The sequence below is a fragment of the Chenopodium quinoa genome, unplaced genomic scaffold, assembly GCF_001683475.1.
Source record: "Chenopodium quinoa cultivar QQ74 unplaced genomic scaffold, ASM168347v1, whole genome shotgun sequence".
Lineage (NCBI taxonomy): Eukaryota > Viridiplantae > Streptophyta > Magnoliopsida > Caryophyllales > Amaranthaceae > Chenopodium > Chenopodium quinoa.
This window is the reverse complement of record NW_018742904.1, coordinates 1,737,703-1,758,944: the sequence shown is the minus strand read 5'-3', so window position 1 is coordinate 1,758,944 and position 21,242 is coordinate 1,737,703. Positions and strand designations below refer to the sequence as shown.

General features: G+C 31.4%; 1 protein-coding gene across 1 annotated transcript; it reads right to left on the bottom strand.

Annotated features, from left to right (window-relative positions):
• Positions 1–81: 81 nt before the first annotated feature.
• Positions 82–6,171, bottom strand: LOC110727346 (probable indole-3-pyruvate monooxygenase YUCCA3). The gene is made up of 3 exons (XM_021906911.1): positions 5,126–6,171; positions 4,661–5,032; positions 82–4,221 (listed from the first exon to the last, which is right to left on the bottom strand). The coding sequence occupies exons 1-3, from the start codon at positions 5,825–5,827 to the stop codon at positions 3,997–3,999; spliced, it is 1,299 nt and encodes a 432-aa protein (XP_021762603.1). The 5' UTR covers positions 5,828–6,171; the 3' UTR covers positions 82–3,996.
• Positions 6,172–21,242: the final 15,071 nt, after the last annotated feature.

Below are 21,242 nucleotides of genomic sequence, written 5' to 3'. Positions count from 1 at the left end.
TATATTCCTATTGATTAGTCTCATCTTAGCCAAATGAGCATTGTCTTATTGACAATACTTATTCCATATCCAACCCCAAATTCTTCAAAATAGACCCTTTTTGCTAGTTCAGTTCTCTACGTGCCTGTCTCTATAATCAGAAGAGATTTCAAATTAGCTGGCTTCAAGTTTATCTCTAATATTTTTGAAGAATCGGAACTGAGTTCAGTTGGGGTGAGGTCGAGGAGATGGGGTGTAAAATATGGTTGGTCCACCTCTTAGATGAATGGTTGGGAATGCATCAAGGGGAAAAAATGGGAGGTTGAGATTTTGTTGTTTTGCTAGCTTAGGTATCAAAATCTGAATTAGGAAATGGAGGAAAAGAATTGAAGAATTTCTAATACACTGTTGAGAGGGAATGTTAATATCATGTGCCAATAAAAATACCCTGCTTCAGCATGAAATTTGATAGATTTTAGAGGATTGCTTTTTAAGGTATCAGAGTTTGTAGAACTGTATGTCTGTATGGCATTTTTAGTTGTTCTTAATCAGTGATATGTAGTTTGGATGTACAAATTGATATTTCAGACAAATACAATTTGTATTACAGTAATTCTTTCTCTATTTTGTTTTAATTGCAATGTTGGAGATTTCACGCTTGTCAATGCACATTTTATAACATAATTACCTTAAGTTATATCGTGTAAAAATTAGAATAAGTTGATGTTATGAAAGCATATTTTGGGACAACTCTAACAAGATCCTACATGACTATTATTTTAATGTATAAATCACAAAAGACTATCAAACGAGTGTGTAAAAAGTGTAAATCCAAATGTTGTGATTTAAAATAAAAAAACGTAGGAAGTATAAAAATTTGAAAACTACCTTAGTGTCAAAAATCTCAAAAACTATATAAATTGTTGTTATCGGCCTTGCTCCAACATCTTTTCAGCAGCAGAAGTTGAACCGAATGCCTATGTACCTTGGACCTTAACCAAAAAGACTAGGTAGAGACTTCATTATTGAGCAAAAATAGGTGGTACTGTTGCCAACTTCTGATGTAGAAGTTTGAAGTATTCAGCATTTGTATATGTCTGGTTTTGGTAGGATTTGGTCCTTATGCAATCCATTGAACTTATCATTGCTCAAATGTTGTCAATCTGTCTTGTGCATGCTATGACATTTGGATAGACTTGCTTAGCTAGTAGACTGTCTTATGTTGTATTGAAGACTTAGGTAAAAAAATATTTCTAGCCACTCTCTCCTCCAAAGTCCAGGCCTTCCTCAACAGGAGGCGATTTGTTTGTTGAATCAATCAATAAGCTTATTGATTATGTAATGTTATTAGCTTATCTAGCCAGCTTTCCTAGCCATATATTCTCGTTCACAACAATATCTTGAATGTAGAATCATATTATTTCGTAAGAATTATTAAACCTGGTCGAGAAAGAGTTGGTTAAGAAGAATTGATTGTCAAAGATTGCCTTTTGTCCTTTCCTGAGATATACATATAACCTGCAGCTGAAAGCACTAGATGACATTGAGAGATAGAAGGTTCAAAGTTTATAATTCAGCATTTATTTTTATGACAAAGTTTTTAATGTGTCGTGGTAAAAGGATTGTGAAGGGAGACATGGAGTGAACTCTTCTGCAGATTTGAGTCAAACAGCATGGGTCTCATGTGGGTTCTTTTATTTCTACACTGCCCTTTTTTAAAATTAATTTATTCATTTTTATTTTCTGTCTTCTGTTGTTTCTTCTTCTTCTTTGTTTACCATTTTTTGTAATCATTTAAAGTAAAGTCTGTACAATAAAGAAGAATAATTTTGATTGTATTATATTTGTTGGCTGACGGTTAAACTGATTATAGGAGTATTTATTGTATACTGTTATTGGCGTTTTCTGGGAATATGGGACAAAACATGGAATTTTCTGTTTTCAGTAGTGAGAAATTGTGGATGAGGAGTGACGTCGGTGAAAGGATCTTAGTGGCTGATGTATTTACACCATTCATTGGAGAGTTGAGAAGCTTCTGTTGGTCTGTTTGACTGATAAACTGTGAGCTTTAGGTTAGAAAACCAGAGTATGAAGTCGGTGCTTGTGTTATCTATATTCGGCTACTTGTTTTAGACATGAGTGAGTATTCAAGTGTTAGACTAGGCTATTTTATGATGAATTTTCATATTTTGGGTCTATATTGAATTGTCAATTATCCATTCCCATGACGTACTATCAAAGATCTGCTACAAATAATTGAGGTGAAATGAAGGATTTAACGCTGGACCATACTCAAATTTATTGGTGTTGGGCAACTTGATTGGTAAAAATCGTTTGGGGTTGCTATAATGTTTTTTTTTTTGAAAATCTTTGTACATTTATCAATTTACCATGGAGCTTCCTAAGTAAAATATTCATATTTCTCTGGTGTTAACTGATCAAGGTAGTCCTCAGGAGTTATCGACGATAAATGGCTCTGTTTGCTGTTATTGTGGAGTCTATGAGAAATGATTAATCTAAATATGCTATCGTAATTTAATTAGTCAGTTTCTAGAATAGTTTAAAAGTGCATCCGATAAGCGCTCCTACAACTGAAGTCATATATAACTTCTGGATTGAGAGATTTTGCTGTGAGCTTGACTGCGAGCATGCAAAGGGGATAGTTTTCATTCTTTAGTTGACAACTACTTTGGGATGGGGGTGGAATCCGAGTACATCAGTTTTAATCCAATAGGAATTCTTACAACTGAAATGATTTAACACCCAGAATGATATATATGGCCTTTAGAAATTTATACCCCATACCTTGAGTTTAAATTCTATCTGCATTTATTTACCTGTGTACTGACTTCCTCATAAACACGAAATTGATGATTTTTCTTGTTTCGGTCGACTATAGGGAGGTGAAAAACATTCTATTTTTAGAGACAGGTGGGGAATGGAATGCATAAAATGTAATAGCAGGTGGGAACTCTGAATCAGCTGCATCACTTTCTGACTGGGAAATTTTCTGCACTTGGGACTGTCCATAGATGAATGTCAAAAAATTTTGGTGGGCTCTGTAGCATGTGACATGCAACATCAGAGACATTACTACCCTAGTGTTTGCTTGGTTTCCACCTTAAGATCACTATCAAGCTTGAACTGACAGTCTTTCTCAGGCACAGAATAACCATGGGTCTTACTGAACGGAATGGGCCAGCCCCTCTTCTGTTCAGGTATTGCCCATCTTTAGTTGCATTCATGTCCAAGCTGTTCATATCTATCTTTGAGGCTTCTACCCACTGGTACACTGTAAACTTTTAGTGTTTTTATTCTTTTTCGTCTGGTTAAGAAGATAAGTTGCTCGATGATAGTAATGTCTAGTTTGGAGCTTAGTTAAGTGATATGCTGCCATTCAGGTCATTTTCAGGTCGGTTGGAGTCAAGATCTAGGCTGGTATGATAATCAGTTCATCACTAATCAGTGTTGGTAACATGAGTTTTCAATTTGAGTCATAATCGTTGTTACATGTAATCTTGGTTACAATTTAGTTTAACTTTTATAATCGAGTTCGCCAGTTCGGTCAATCATGTCAAGTCAGTTCTATTAGTCTGAATGTCTGATACTATCAAATCTGGTCATCAAGAATCTGATAGAAATGAAGTTCTCCAATAAATATATTATGTATAAGAGGCAATTATAAATTTGATTATAATTTTTCATTGTTACACCAAGGTATTTCACACAGTAAAGAGAAAAATAAATAAAAAAAAAAAAGTAAAAAGCCTCATCTTCCTCTATACAAAAAGGTGCCCCTAATATTTAGAGACTGGGTTCTTTTAAGGAAGAGGGCTGCTTTGTGAGCTTTGTGTTCCTAAATAAAATGTCTATGCAACCTGATTTGTGTAGTTTTATCAGAACTGAACAACTGCCTAAATCAGACAAAAATCCACAAAAAAGAAGTAAAAAAAGAATTTGAAGTTATCTGAACAATGTTTAGTTTCGCAAGTTTTAGTTGTATTTGCTGCTGTTATCTTAAAACTGCGAAATACACCGCCTATGACAAGCAGCAGGAGGCTTCTTTTGCTTGGTTTCTTCTTTCCAGATTTTTCCAATGTCTTCTGCTACTCTGATGGCATCTTCTGATGCACCGGATAATCCTCGTTTTGTGAACCCGGCTGCGTATAATCCGGCATTTCCTTTCCAGCCATTGGGGAATGGCGCTTTCGGGAATCCATTTTTGGTAAAGAAATCACTTTCCTAAAGAAGCAAGAATGAAAAAAGAAATCAGTTGACAATTCTTCAGAAAAATGCTGTAATAACTTCTGTAAAGTCAAACCAGACAAGACTCCAACATCCTACGGTTGGGGTGCTTAAGTTACATGGCTAAGGTCATTATTTAAATGTTTGACAAACCCACCATTAATTTTATTCCCTTGATTTTAAGATCCAAACTGGCAGTCATTTTTATATCATTTTAATTTTTTTCCTTGAAATTCAGATCTACTAGTTAAAAAATAAGAATTTATTTTTGTGAAAGACAAAATGTAAGTAAAAAGGAAGAAAAATATAGCAGCCTCTGTTTTTATCCTATGATAACTAACAGTTTAAAGAAAGAAAAAAAAATCCAAGAAAATCTCAGTTACCAGACATGAAAAAATCTTATAAAAAAATGACTTGAATGAATTTTGATCCTCACCTTCAGCCATAGGGGAACGTTGCTGCGGTACCCAGTAGCGAGGATAACGGAATCGACCTCACGAATCTCTCCATCGACAAAGGCGACTTTACCTCTGGCAAATCTCTTGATACCAGGAACAACCTTAATCTGTCCTGATCTGATTTTACCAAATGTACCAAGGTCCAACACTGGGGTCTTTCCTTCTGTATTCTTCAGCTCCATTGGACCAACTTCCGGCCTTTTTAGACCGTATTTGTCTGTGTTTCCGAGCAATAAACTTGCTAGAAACAGCAGTATCTTATCAACTGTACGCAGTGAGAACCACCTCAATAGTGTCATTGCCAACTCGAATGTCGATTTCCCCAGTACGTCTTTAGGCAGTACATGAACCTGTTGAAATTCAAATAAATTTTACTTGGTCAGTTTAAGCCTAACACATATTTTTCTTAAGAATTCAAAGTTTTTTTCAGTTTATGTTCTTACCGAGCTACGAACACAAAGTAAGGGTTGAACATCATGGTTACAAAGATCAAGAGAAACTTCCATCCCAGAATTCCCACACCCTACAACCATAACTTTTTTGCCGCGGTATTGCTCACCAGATTTGTACTCACATGCATGGATAATATCACCACCAAATTCATGGAACCCAAAAAACTTGGGCACCACCTTTTCAGCATTTTCGCCGGTGGCAACCACAATCCACCGGCATATATACTCAACCTCGCGCTTGTTGGTGCAGTTATCAGCACCCAAAGCGGTCTTAATCCTCCAAAGACCACATGTTTCATCATACTCAGCAGACTGCACTGACTCATTGAACTGAGGTTGTATGTCGAATTTCTTAGCGTAAGACTCAAGGTAGTTTATGAACTGGTCTTTTGAAGGGTATTCAGGGTAGTCATCAGGGAAAGGGAAATTAGGAAGCTGACAGAATTGCTTAGGAAGGTGAAGCTTAAGGCGGTTATAGGTACGTATTTGCCATAGCGAGGCAATGCAGTTGGCTCGCTCAAGCACGATAAAGGGGACACCTTGTTCCTTAAGCCCTGCAGCCACTGCTAACCCTGAAGGGCCAGCACCAACTACCACCGGTCCATTCACCCACACACATCGCTTAGCGAAGAATTCTTCGTGGTTGGCCGAGGTGGTTTTGGCTATGAAAGCGGCATTGCTTACCGGATTCATAATGGTAATATAATTAGTAGAGTTGAAGTATTAGTTAGGTTGTTTGTATATCAAAGGTGTTCAAAGGACTAAAGGAGATGTATTAGCAATAATAAGAGGAGAGAGAAATCACGAACGAGTTTTTAGAGAGAGAAAGAGAGAGAGAGAGAGGGAGAGAGATGGTTAATTGCTTGGTTGGAGAAATGGGTGTAGTGAGAATGGGGGAGGTGGTAAGAGGGGTTTAAATAAGGGGAAGATTGCCCTTAAGAGATGCATGAGACTAACATGTGAATTAACTTCTCATAGAAGAGCTCAAAGAATTTTATTAAACATTTAATAATTCAAAAAATATTCTTGTACTCATAATATTATACCATAATATTATACAATGTATATATAGAAATTCTTCTATTCAAGTTGTTTAGATGTATGATTGTCATATACAAATAAGTATTGTATCTGAATTTTATTTCATATATTTATATATAATTAACATTATATACTTGTTGTTGCATTATGATTTTATGGCACCTGCCATTAGAAGGTGCTTTTAATCATTCTTTGATTCATTTTAATCATTTGATTATCATTGCCACTGGCTCCACCAAATCCTGCATTTTCTCTTTTTAAAGAAATTTTAATAAAGTTTTCAACTTTTAAAATGTCTTCTCAAAGGTCTCGTTGTTACTTTTGTGAAGATTTTTGAAAGATGATTAGTAGAAATAGGCAAATAGCAACTCGACTAATTTGGGAAAATTTTATGCGTTGTAGTTAACAAGATTGTGTATTTACCTGGTTTATTGAGTTAAAATGAACTTTTAAGTTTGAAGCCTGAGCTTAATTGCAAGCCGAGCAACCACTAGCTTATATGTTCAACTCAACTTATGAAAATGAACTTTAAATTTGAGCTCGATAACAAGTGTTGCAAGCCGAAAAAATAACCATTAGCCTGTGTTGAACTCATCAACTAATTAACATCCTTAATTGTGATCTCCACAAAGCTGATATCTTACCTAGATGTTTTGAGTTTTTTTCATAAAAAACTTTTGAAATTAAGGTTGCATCATAAATCAAAGTGTCTTATGTTGAAGAACAAAATGTCTTATGTAAATTCTTCACACTAGTATGTAGATGTTAGATTTTAATTGAAACAAATTAGGTAAGATGAATGAACCTTCTAAACCCGACTCCTAACTAGACTATCTATACGACTATAATGATTGTGTTACTATAAGCAAAGAGATTTAGGTCGCATATCTCCTCATCTTAGATCCCTGTGGTCTACATATCAAATCTTATGAGAATCATTTGATAGATTTCTCTTATTCCTTCAATTGGGTCTCCATATAAAAAATACATAAATAACACCGCTTTTGAAATTCTTATTAACATGAAGTAAGCTTATGTGGCACTCCTATTTGAAAGAAGATTACACAACAATTTCTCTTTATGCCAAGAATTAAATCATCCTTGATGAACTAAAACATAGTATATTATATTAGTAGACTTGTGCATCCAAGTTTAGAAACTACTAAATAATTTAATGTTGCTTTGCTTGGATATTACGTGAATAAGACTTTACATTATCTCCTGTAAATTGTTAATTTAGAGATTCTAGTTATGCTAATTAAGGTTTGTTGTTACATCCTAGTAGTGATAATGGTCGCATATAGAGGAATTAGTTTGCTAAGTCGAAGGCAAAGACTGAAATTTTAGTGGTTTTTAATTGAGATCTAAGATGGACAACCGTATTACAGATGAACATGTTAAGCTACAATTAATGTTCATGTCTCTTTTACATCCCTCTTTTTATCTTTATTTTATATATCTTTCTTTTGGAAGATCTATAACTTAGTATATAGTACTAGTATATGTATAGCTAGCTATGTTTCTTCATCATCTTTGTTTGGGAAATCTACTCCGAGTTCGAATAACGTAGTTGATAAATTCTTTAATTCAACTTTTAAGCGAAATAAATGTAATATTTTAAAATACGACCATATATAATAATAGCAGAAAATACAAGTTTATCTACGAGATAAACATTTTTTGTTTATCACATAATATTTTTGTAAATAATTAACTTTTTCATTAAATATGGTCCCATAGTTATTGATTACTTGATAAAGTAGTTAATTTATTTAAATAAACTTGGGCTTCCTCCATATATATTGTTAGACTATTTGCGTGTAATAAATTTTTTTTGGTTATGATCTCATTCTCTGTTCTTTTTCCAAGAAATAAGATATAAAAAAAGAGAGAATTTGTAGAGAATGGTTTATTTTAATAAAAAGAGAAAATTTGTTGAGAATAGGTTTATTTTAATAAACTTGGGCTTCCTCCATATATACTTTTTTTGATAGAAAAGAAAATTTTATTTTGACAAGCGAGTATTATTCCATATAAAGTATACTCATATGATAAGGTTATGGAAGTTAAAAGAAATAATTTTCAATTTAATTCAATAAAGAGAAGTAGAAATAGAAATTCAACAAATATTATATATTGATTTTTACCAAGTCATTTTTTTGTAAATAGAGTAAATTTATATATGTACTAGTTTGGTGTCTCATGCGATGCCCAGGTTGTTTATTGAATTCTAAAATAAACTTTTTATTTATGTACCAAAGTTTTAAAATATACCATTGATATAATACAAAGACAAACATTTAAGAAAAAATCGGATGTACAATAAAATATTGTAAATCTACTATAAAGTTACCTTAAAATGATCAAAAGTTACCCTATAATGAATGAAAGTTACTTAGTATATATAAGATACCCTGATATAAATAAAAGTTAATTATGCTTTAATGATAAAAGTTACCCAAAAAGTCTAAAAGTTACCCTAAACTCAATATAAGTTACCTCGATGTATAGTAATTACTGTATATCAGATGCATCAAAATTTTTTGTGATACTAATGTAATACTCCCTCCGTTTTTAAATATTTGCTTCACTTTTAATTTTAGGCCGTTTTTAAATACTTGCTCCATTTCCTTACTCTCTCCGTTTTTAAATACTTGCTCCATTTCTCCATGTGCGGAGTTTCAGGAATAATAGGAGAAAGTAATAAAATATAGAGGTAGTGGGGTAGGGGGAAGAATAAAAAATTGTAAAAAGCAAAAGTAGTTGAGAGAATCGGAGGAGAGAGAATATAAAATTAATAAAATATGATTTATATTGGGTCCACTAGGTAAGAAAAATGAATTAAATATTGTGAAAGATTTCCAAATAAGGAAATGGAGCAAGTATTTAAAACCGGCCGAAAAAGGAAAGTGGAGCAAATATTTAAAAACGGGGGAGTATTTGGAAAGCTTTTACGATATTTAATTCATTTCTTTCAACTAGTAGATCCAACATAAATCATATTTTATTGATTTCATATTCTCTCTTCTCTGATTCTCTCAACTATTGTTTTTTACAGTTTTTTTTATTCTTTAACCTACCCCACTACCTCCCTATTTTATTACTTTCTCCAATTTCTCCTAAAACTCTGTACATGGAGAAAGGGAGCAAGTATTTAAAAATGGAGGGAGTATTACTGTACATTGGATGTGTACAAAAAATTTTGTAATACAAATTATTTAGGAATTAAAGGTTGTTACTCAAAAAATATGTATTTACATAGTATACTCCATAAAATGTACTCCCCCATAACGTTTATAGGTAAAACCAGTATTGATATTTTCAATAATATCTATACTTTTGGTCTTAGACATGCCAAATTTAACATCTTATGTAAATCAATACAATAGCTACAATAGTTCAGTTGGAAAATTTATATTCATATAATTTTTTCTAGGATATCCAGAAAATACTTGTTAGTACTTGAAATTTCATGCACTTAACATGTGTGATGGAAATTTCTCTATTAATCTCTTTCTCTCTCACTCGCGATCTCTTCGAAATTTATGTTATGTAATTCGTCTTACTAAATACTAACTACAATTAATTCATTCGTTATTCTTATTATTCATTCTCTACTATAAAATCTACCTTAACTAATTATATCCCTCAATATACGTGTTCAAACATAATTAAAAGAGAACAGAAGACAATTATGTCACAAAATTAAAAAAAAACCCTACCCTCCTCTCTCTCTTCTCTCTCCTAAACTCTAGCCTCCATTGTCAATTTTAAAGGGGTTTACATCGGATTTCCCCGGTAGAAAGCCCCAATCTTTATTTTCTTTTAAGCCTTTTGTTTCTTAGGTAACAAAAATGTGTCCCGCAAAAGGAAGGGTTTATCTCCTTTGAAAAACAAGGTTTTTTCGATCACCTTCGAAAGACAAGGTTTTTCGGACTTCTTCGAAAGACAAGGTTTTATTTGTGTTTAATTTGGTCTCCGGGTGTGCGAGACTATGATTGATTATGGCTTCGATTCGGGTTACGGAATCAGCACAAGAATTTAATTTCTCAAAAAATTGCGAAGTGACAACGGATCCACTCAAAAAGTTGTATGAGACAACGAATCGAGAATGTGCCGAATAGTTATATTTATGTATTTGGATTCTTAGCCTTTCCCGATTAATTCTTGTTTGATTTTGTTAAATTCGTTTTCATTATCGTTAATTGTCAATTATAGATATCGTATACCTTTAAGTAATGAAATTTAGTATCCTCTAAAACTCCTTTGAAAAAAAAAAAGAGAGAGAGAGAGAACATAAGACGTATATATAATGACTTAACGAGCTGAGAGCAAGACTAGTGTAAATGTTGCTAATTATGCGGAGTAACTCTCTAGAAATTACTTGAACTCTAAGAAAAGAAAAAAAGCTAAAGGGAATGTTACTAATATATGCTTATTACCGATGAATGCATGGTTTTTGTGCTAATAACAATTCATTTTGGTTTCGTTCCATGCTAGGCGGCTGCTCATCCCAATGGTTGCAAATTTTCATATAGCCGCTTTATTTGGCTGTTAAAGACTTTTCTACGAGTATCTCTTTTTTCATAATTTGGTATGGATATCTACGCCTACTAGGCTACTAGTCTATTACCATCTAAATGTCAGTGATTTGAACTTATAATCTTCTTACGGAGTATTATATTGACTTTAAAATCATGTTAAATGATTAATTTAATAAAAGGATAATTCTATATGTAGCCTATAAACTTTAAATATTAACTTAAAGAATAAAATATATAATTAGTTTTTATACTATGTTAGTGAGATTCAAGATATGAATTCCATGTATATTAAAAAGATTGCTCTGTTTCTCTCAATCCAATTCATTATAAGTTATACCTAGTGGGTTGGTTGGTTTTTTTTTTTTTTTTTTTTTTTTTTTTTTTTTTTTTTTTTTTTGGGTAAGATGAAGGGTCGTATCGAGTCAAAACCCCTCATGGGTCAACTTGGCCCGGGTTAGCGGGCTAGACAATTTGACAGAGTGGGGAAGGTAAGGGAATCTCACTCCACAAATTGTCACTAATGGGGAATTGAACCCCAACATCATGGTTAGAAGGTGATTCCTTTTCACTAGGCCAAGCTTAGCTTGGTATACCTAGTGATTGGTAATTAATCATTGTACAAGTGTATTACTATACAAAATATTACAGTCATACCACAAATCGAATAATCTTGTAAGAACAAGCTACAAATTATGATGAGGCAATCTTGTAAAGAAAACCGAGAGAGAATTAGAGCAAAATTCATCCTTGGTTAAATAAGGCTCCATATGAGTGTTTAGGCAGGAGGATACAATAGAAATCGGGCCTAAGTTAGCCTCCCGCGAAATGGCACAAGCTGAAACGCGCTTTCTCAATGGCCGCCTACATTCTCGTGTAGCGCATGGTTTTTCTAATATTATACGAATTATAATGTTAATTCAATAATAATTTATTGTAAATCAAATTAAATTTGTAAGTGAAGCACAATAAATTTATTTAAATACTTATATCAAATACATTAAAAGTAACTATTGCCTTAGGCTGACTTATAAAAAAAATAATAAAAAAAAAAGATGAAAGAAATTTAAGAACCATAGGGCTCAATTTAATATAAGGACCTTAGCATAAGAAAAAATTTAGGTTAACACCCGTGTGATATACATATATATACATCCATCCTTATATTAATTTGTTCACCCACTTTGACAGACACAATTTTTATTGATTAAAATACATTTTTTTAGAATAGTTGAAAATATAGTTGTAGGACATCATTGCAACAATTTATACTACGTAATTTTTTTTTCTAGGAGACATGCTATTATTGATATGCCTTTGAAGAATTAAAAACAAAGATTACATATACAATTATATATACGTAATATATATTAACAAAAATGGGTTTTTTTTTTTTTATTTTTTTATATTGAAATAAAATTCAATGCCTATGAAGTTGGAGAAAATAATAATAATAATAATAATAATAATAATAATAATAATAATAATAATAATAATAATAATAATAATAATAATAATAATAATCATCATCATCATCATCATCATCATCTTGGCTGTCTGACTTCGTTCCTGATCCTGTTGTGTCGGCTGCGGCTCAGTGAAAGCAGGACAAGTATGGGGCGCGTTGCAGGGCTACTGGCTATGGTTTTCTTTCTTTCTCCTTTTTTCATTGGGGGAATTAGAGAAGGATGCTATTGCGTTGCTGAAGCGGGTTTAGGAGTTTGGTAGGACTCAGGATATTGGTGCTCGTGCAGCTGCTAACATCTTCAATAGGATCAGGTTCGCTATAGCTAGAGGGGTGGGGGCCTAGATTGTATCTCGGCTCCCCACTAATTTCTTGTACATCGATTGACTTTGTAGGTTTTTGTTATTTTTATTATAGTAATAATAATAATAATAATAATAATAATAATAGTAATAATAGTAATAATAATAATAATAATAATAATAATAATAATAATAATAATAATAATAATAATAATAATAATAATTATTATTATCGATATTGGATGAACAACAGCAACAACAACAATAATAATACAGAATTCTTGAGTAATAATATTATTCTAAATATATTACCTTATCTATGTTCATTTGTTTTTAAAACACCTACTCATAATATTTCTTTCAAAAATAAATAAATAAATAAACACCTACTCATAATATAAATACATAGATAATTAATAAAATAATGAAATTTTCCTTTATAGAGTATATATGAAAAACAATATAATTGTCAAAACGCAAGGATCGGAAAATGTTTTAAGTGATGAAAAATCAATGCCGATTTGACAACAAAAAAAGGGAATGAAAAATATGCTTGGAAAATTTTCAACCAGGAGATTATATGTGTCACTCCTAGTTTCGCTTTTATTATATAATTATTGAATGATTGTCTATTTTTATTTATTTTTAAAATATCTACTCGCAATATAAATATATGAAATTACGAGTTTTTATTATTATTTTTTTTCTATATATAAGAATCAAATTATTCTATTTGAGTATATATGAAAAACAATATAATTGTCAAAATGCAAAGAAAAATATTTTAAGTTATGAAAAATTTAATGAAGATTTGACAACATAAAAAAGGGAAAGAAAAACTTGATGAAAAAGTTTCAACTTGGAGATGACATGTGTCAAACCTAATTTTGCTTTTAGTATATGTTTATTGATTGTTACTTGTAATAAACTTATTTCATCTAGAATTAGTTGTGGTAACAATATTAGTTACTATGGGTTTTTGACGTGCGCAATGCATGCTATATGGTTAGTTCATTAGGAAGAGTTTTTGCAATTGGCCCTAATATACTACACCTATTTGCAATGGTATATTTATTTAATTATTTGTATATAGACGATAAATGTTTGAAACTTTTGTAGAGTTAATTATATTTAGGCCCAATTCACTCCACCTTGTTTATGCTGCATTAACTCAAATTATTTTTTTGAACTCGAATAATTTTTACTGATTCACTATTATATTTCTTCTTTGAAGTTATTGATTTTTATTGAATTGAAATTAATTTTACTAAACTAAACTTATTTATACAGAATTAAAATTATATTTTAGTGTACTGAACTTAATTTTACTGAATTTTATTTTGGTAAGCTGAAGTGAACAAGGCCTTAGTAAGGAGGAGGCAAAAATTATCAAGTTCTAAAAATAAAAATGTTTAATTTGATATATTTGAAGTACTTATTAAGACGAATGAACTAAATAAGGCATCATAGTAAATTGGAGAGAGTAATAGATGTGCAGATTAGCTTTGAACATAACTGAAGTTAACACAATTTTTATTTAAGAATAATTAATTTATTTAGCCTTAATTAAAGTTGCAATTATAGAAAGATTTAACATAAAATTTACTAAATTATTATTGCTTCATAAGACTTTAAATAAAAACTATGGATAAATGTTTTTTTCCAATCTCTCCACAATCTATTAATTATTACGAAAACAGAGTATGCTGATGTCATCACTTTCCACATGTCGCTTTCTTAATAAATTTTTCCCCGCCTAAATGCAAGGATGATGTCATCTTATTTTATTTTATTTTTTTGATCCACCATATTTAATATTTTTGAAATTTGAATGTTAGAAACTTCTATATTACAACTACAACCTATCAATTAATCCTAGGAAAGTGAAATTTTTAAAAATAGCACACTAATAAAAGACCCCCTACATTGAAATATGTATTAAGTGATGTTAAACATGTACTATATCATAATTTTAATGAAAATCTAAAATTTAAAATTACGGATTTTTTTGTAAAAGGTGCATAATTCTTATTATATAATAGCCATTTTTTAATGTACAAATTACAAAAGCATTTTTTTTTTACTTATAACACCACAAAATAGTCAAAAAATTGATTATAACACCACAAAATTTAAAACTTTTATTGTAACACCACAATAAAATCCAAGACATTGGATTTCAACACCACTTAACGGATTTTTGGATGGAATCCGTTAGTGGGACCCAATATGGACACGTGCCAATAAGGCATTGGTTTTAAAAAAAAGATAAAGAAATTTTTTTTAAAAAAAGAAAAAAAACCTAAAAACCTAACTCAACCCCACAACCACCATCGACAATAGTACATCCCACCGCTAGCACCCCCCACTGCCGCCGGAACCCCCTCCTTCACCATTGGAATCACTGGCCATCACCCCTACCTACTACAACCCCCCCCCCCCCACACACAAATCCCACCAAGAACCTTAAACCGGCGAAAAGGAGAGGTCGCTGCCACCACCTCCTTTTCCCATCTCCGTTAAAACCACATCAACCACCAACTGTCCTTTTCGCTGGTGTAAATTGCCGGTTTGGGGTGGGGCTGGGGTGTTTCGGGGGTGGGTTTGCCGTGGTGGTGATAGGCTGGGGTGGGTTTCACCTAGCCTGGTGGTAGGTTAGGGGGTCAGCGATTGGCTGGTGCGCCGACTTTTGGTTTTTGTGTCGGTGGTAGGCAGGGATGGGGAGGGGGCTACCGGTGATGGGGGTTAGGGTGGCCGGTGGTTGGTTGGTGGCTGGGTTAGGGTTTAGGCTTTTTTAATTTTTATTTTCATTTTTTATAAACAATAGTTTATTGACACGTGTCTATTATAGGCCTCATAAACGGATTCCATCTAAGAATTTGTTAAGTGGTGGTGAAATCCATTTTTTGGGGGGTTTGGTGTTAAAATAAAAGCCTTTTTTGTTTATGATTTTTTTTTTTTTTGGTGTTTTAATTACAAAAATCCAATTATAAAAATAGGTTTTATATAAATCGTACATTGCACGGTATCTAACGTAGTTGTAAAGAAAATTCTAACATTAGTTTTGCATGCATGTCCCGTGATTTTATTTCTCCACCATTTTTTCGAACATTATTATTTAATATACATGGATTTATGTTAATTTTTTGTTATTGTAAGAAAATGTGTTTTAAGCATCCAATAATTGTGGTTCGGTCATTTTTATTGCTGTATAGATTTGTAGTCCCCTCTTTTTTTTTTTTTTTTTTTTTTTTTTTTTTTTTTTTAAAAATTCCTACTTACATGTTTCTATTATTGTAATTAGAATTTTAGTTTTGGAGTTTGGGAGTGTCACATAATTTTCTTTCCATGGTTGTATTGGTGTAATTGTTATAGGTTCTGTTGACATGGAATTTTGCCAAAACAGGTTCGTAAGAGGTTACTCTAATTTGAACTGTTTTAATCCTCCACAAATTGAATGCATAATATTACAAGAAATATGTAACAATAATACCTTCATAATGACAAAAAAATGTCCGGTAAATTTTCCATTGCTAAAGAATGTAATTGCAAATGAGAAGTTATAAAATTTAATAATGTGATATATTGCAAATGTCTACGCACGGAGTTCTGGTGGACTTTTTTCCTCAATTTTGGTTTGCGCTATTTTGATGGAAGCTACATATGTCCCCATTAATGTCGTTGAGTACGGTGTATAATAACTTGTTTTTGTTATTTTTAACCTTGTAGGAGTTGACTTGATTGATGAGTTGAAAAAATCAGCAAATCTGAACATTCTAGAAGATTTAGATAGCAATGAGACTAAAGATTATTTGTTAGATGTGTATTTGAGGCATAGTGTGGAATGTGTATTCCTGCAAACAACAGTTCAATTTTTGGATAAAGTGGGAAGTAAAGAGATAAGAGAGCTGGTGAATTTTTGCTATTTATCTAAGTGGGAAGTTAATTTATGTTTGAGCTGAAATTTTCCATATCGCTGTCCAGAATCTGATCTAATTTGGTGCAGCTCATGGGTCATCTTTTGATGAAAATTTGTGTCCAGCCAACGTTTCTACAATTTAGGTCTGGGTATTTTTATTTGTTCATAAATTAGCATGAAGTAAGTAAACATGTTACCTTTATTTGTTCATAAACCCAGCATAGAGTAAGTAAACATGTTTTCTTATCTTAAACTTTGTTATGTGTTTTTTTTAAGGTTTTTCATGGTTATGGAAGACATCGAAACCTCAATGTTTATTTATTTGCAAAATATTATTTTATTTATAATTTAAGCAAACATATATAATTATTAAGAACACGATTTTAATTTGATTTTTTAGCATACCATCAAATTATGTGGTTTTTAAGTAAGTTGCTGTACAGAATCTTGAAATTGATACATTTTCAAAAATCATAGCAAATGAAATTATTTTCCAAGTTTGCTTTTTTTTTTTTTCTTTTTTTTTCCGCAATAAGTTATATTTTGGATGTTTATTAAGTACGAACTTTACCTAATTATATGTTAAAGCTGTATACACATCAACATTTACGGCATAAAAAATCAACTCATAGGCATTTTAATATATTTTTTTTTTTTGTCAAATCATTAATTCGAATGAGAATTTGTGATGATGTGATGATACTTCAACAACCAATCAAATAAGCACATAACAAATGTGCATTTTCAGCTCCTTGAAAACAAGTTAATTATCAATTAAAAATTTTGTATGCAAAAGCTAGCCATGCGTTTCTTTGAAAGAAAAGTGTTTATTTAACCATATATAATGGGAAAACAAGTTAAAAAGAAAATAACCTGAGTATAAATTGAGGTGGAAACCACATGAATTAGTATAAGAAACTTATAGAGATGAAATTGTCATTATGGAAGGGAGCAACGCATGTTGTTCAATTTATTAATACTTTATTGTGGGATTAATCTTTTCCTAAAAAGAAGTATTTCGATTAGTTATACTTTGAGAATTTAATGTGAAAAGTAAATAAAATTAGCTAATAAGATATGAAGTTTTTAGATTACATGAAAATAATACATGAATCATTATATATTAACAAACTACGTAGAATTATATGAACAACAATAAAACAACAAGTAACAAACCTCATACAAAAATACAAGTAATCTAGATAATTCTTATTAAAACAAACAAGTAGCACCTATATATTAGTAAGTAACCTAAAACAGTAACCTAAAGAACACATTAACTATTAAATACCATTCCCGTTAAAAAAAAAAACCCTATTAAATACCATTAAAAATTAACTAAACATCAAATGAACAACATAATTTTCAAAACTTAATGATTTCGGTCAACATTATACAAAAATTCAAAAAGAAAAAAAAATAAACACAACACCAATATACAATCAAATATATAATAAATTTGAATGAAATTAGGTCAACATTAAAAAAAAGTTCAAAAAAAAAAATGAACATGAACAATTAGATGATCAAACATACAACAAAATCAGATGAAAATAAGTCAACATTGGACAAAAATGGAAAAAGAAATACAAAAAATGAACACAAAAACAAAACAAACAAACATACAATAAAAATGAACTTTAAATTACGAAGAAAGCAACAAATACTAAAAGAAGCAACGAAATTGAACTCAAAATCCAATAATTAACAAGCAAAACATTACAAATTACACTTGTAATTCATATAATGAAGGTACAAGCATAACATATAACAAAAAAAACTATAAAAAGATTATAAAAACTTTAAAATGACAAAAAAAAAATTAGGGTTTTAAAATTACAAGAATCGTCAACAATTTTACAAGTAGACTACAATTCTGCTTTTCCCTTTCGATTTATGATCTCGTATATAGTCATCAATGGAGGTGAAATACAGCGAGATGAGAGAGAATTAAAGAAAATTGTAATGGAAGAGAAAAAATAGAGAATCGTAGAGAAAATTAGAGAGAGAAATAAATGAAAGTGACAGGAGAATTGAAAATGAAGAAGAATAATGGCGGTTAAAGGGAAGTCGAAGATATTGAAGGTTGGACATTCAATTTCAATTTTTTTTAAAATAAAGTAGCTTATCATAAAAAAATTAACATGAAACTGCTGAATTTTGTTATTTTTGGACCTAATAGCACGCGTAGAAGATTTAGGCCTTATATATGGTGGTTGGCCACACCTTGTTGCTAAACTATATTAAAAAAAAATTGGGCATTGTGATTTTAAGCCCAATTCTTACTTTCTTTTGCATCTATTTTAGGAGGTATTTAAACCTTGTTTTCACAAGTTTGAAGCAAGTTTTTACAGTATAATTTTCCAATTTTTGTTTTAGAGAGTTTCTAATACTTTTAAGCATTGCTTTTCCACATACTTTGTTGATATTCAAGCTTTCATAATTTCAATTTTAGATTATTTTTGTTTTGTTTATTTTCTTATTCTTATTATATGCCTTTGCTTTAAATACTTGATTTCACATTATTTGATTAATATGCTTTACTTTATTTAGATTTTAATATGTGTGAGTAGTTTATTCTAGGATTTTGGGTATCCTAGAATTAATAAAAAGGGATTAATTGTTCTTGTCTATTGTAAATGATGCATGAGTGTTGATTTCCTATTTATTGATTTAACATCATACAATTAAATTTTGCACATGTTTACTCGTTAAAGTATCGCAATATTAGGTTAATAATCGAGAGGTATAAACTTGATATTAAGGCTAGTTTCAATAGAAAGCAAATAATTAATGAGAGCATGCTCATTCTATTTCTATGATTAATATTGATTTGAAAAAGCATGTTAATTTGAAATAAAAAATTTCAATTGCCACATAATCAAAATAAATGAAAATTAGTTCTTCAAAAATAAAACTATAGTAAAGATTTTAAATTTAAGGGCCAGGTATAAACTTGATATTTTAAATTAATTATAAAATTTTATCCATTTATATTAGCAATAAGTTTATCTAGAGAAAATAAATTTATAATTTATTTTATAATTAAAAATTCAAGTGAAAAGCAAATGAATAAAATCACGAAATTTATTCTTACAAAAAAATCACAAAATATATCTGTTAAATATACAATGGATTTTTTTTTTAATTTTTACCACCATAAAAAAAAACACAAAATTTGTTACCCACAAAACTTCTCAAAGTTTTATTTTACCACCAAATCGTTTTTTACCACCTGCCGTCAAGAGAACCGTTAAATCTAACGGTTAAAGGAAAAATTGCCATGATTAATCACAACTTTGCCTCATTCGCTAATATTAATCCTAAGTTTGGATTATTTTTATTAATCCGAAATTTATATCTCGTCCGCCAATAACATTCCCAATCGGTCCTTTAACATAATATTATAGGTTACAAGACACGTGTCAGCGTATGATTGACTTAAAAAAATAAAATAAAATAAAAATAAAAAAACCAAAACTACCAAGGCCAGCCCCCTGCCACGGTGCCACCAAGGCCAGCCCCCTGCCAGCCTTGCCCAACTCCTTCCCCCCCTAGCGCCGACCGCTGCTCAGACCCCCTTCCCCTCCCCAGTGCCGGCGCTGCTCTGACCACCCACCTCTTTCCCCTTCGATCATCATGAAATCTAACAAAATTCCCCAAATCCCAACCCCCAAACCCTAACCCTAACCTTCGATCTTCGGCAGCGTTGATGGTAATGGGAAGAGAGAGAGAGAGAGAGAGAGAGAGGAGCGGAAGGCTAGGGCAACGGTGAAGGGAGGTGCGACTGGATGTTTTCGGCGGTCGGGGAAGTTATTTATGGGTTTTTACAGGGGAGGGGGAGGTGTTACGGGAGGTTTTAAGGGGGAAAGGGATGGTGGTCGGGGCAGCGTCGGCACCGGGGGAGGAGAAGGGGGCTTGGGCGGCGGCCGTCGCTCGGAGGGAAGGGGTTGATGGGCGGGGCTTGCCATGGTGGCACCATGGCAGGGGCCTGGCCATGGTGGTTTTTGGTTTTTGTTTTAATTTTTTTTTTATCTTTCTTATTTTATTTATTTTTTGACCAACCACATGCTGACATGTGTACATTACACTTAAAAAAAAAATTACATCCTCAACTTGTAATCGGTTACCTGGGAGTGTTATGAGCGAAAGAAGTATAAAGTTCGGATTAATAAAAAATAATCCAAAGTTGGGATTAATATTGGCGGATGAGGCATAGTTAGGATTAATCATGATAATTTTTCCTAAAAAGAATGTCTTCTATTTACATGCCAAAAATATGCTCTTTAGAGTTTTTGGGGGTCATTTGGCCCTAAGCTAAGGATTTTATTTGAGGTTAGAATGATGGCAAGTGCCTCGTTTTGCGTATTTTCGCAAATCAAAGTATTTTTTAGAAGGCAAAACGAGACATTAGTGATAATTTTTAGTCAATTCTGACCACAAATCGGAATCAAAGGAATAAAATGACTCCCAAAACCATTAAAGAGGATGTCTTTGGCACAAAAATCGATTTTCTTAAAAAAATTCAGTTAATTTTATTGATTTTTTTTACGGCAGGTGGTAAAAAAACAAATTTTAGAATTTTTTTTGTAGTAAAATAAAACTTTGAGAAATTTTGGTGGTAAAAAACAATTTCGTGAATTTTTTTTTATTATTTTTTTTTCGGTAAAAGTCAAAAAATCCATATATAAATTATTTGATTAAAAATATACAACACAAATATTTAAAATTTTAAGTATTATGTTTATTTTTTATTTAAATCATGTTCTAAAAATTTCATTCTTTATTTTTTTTTCCTATTTGCTACTTAATTAACAGAAAATTTTGTAAATAACCACTT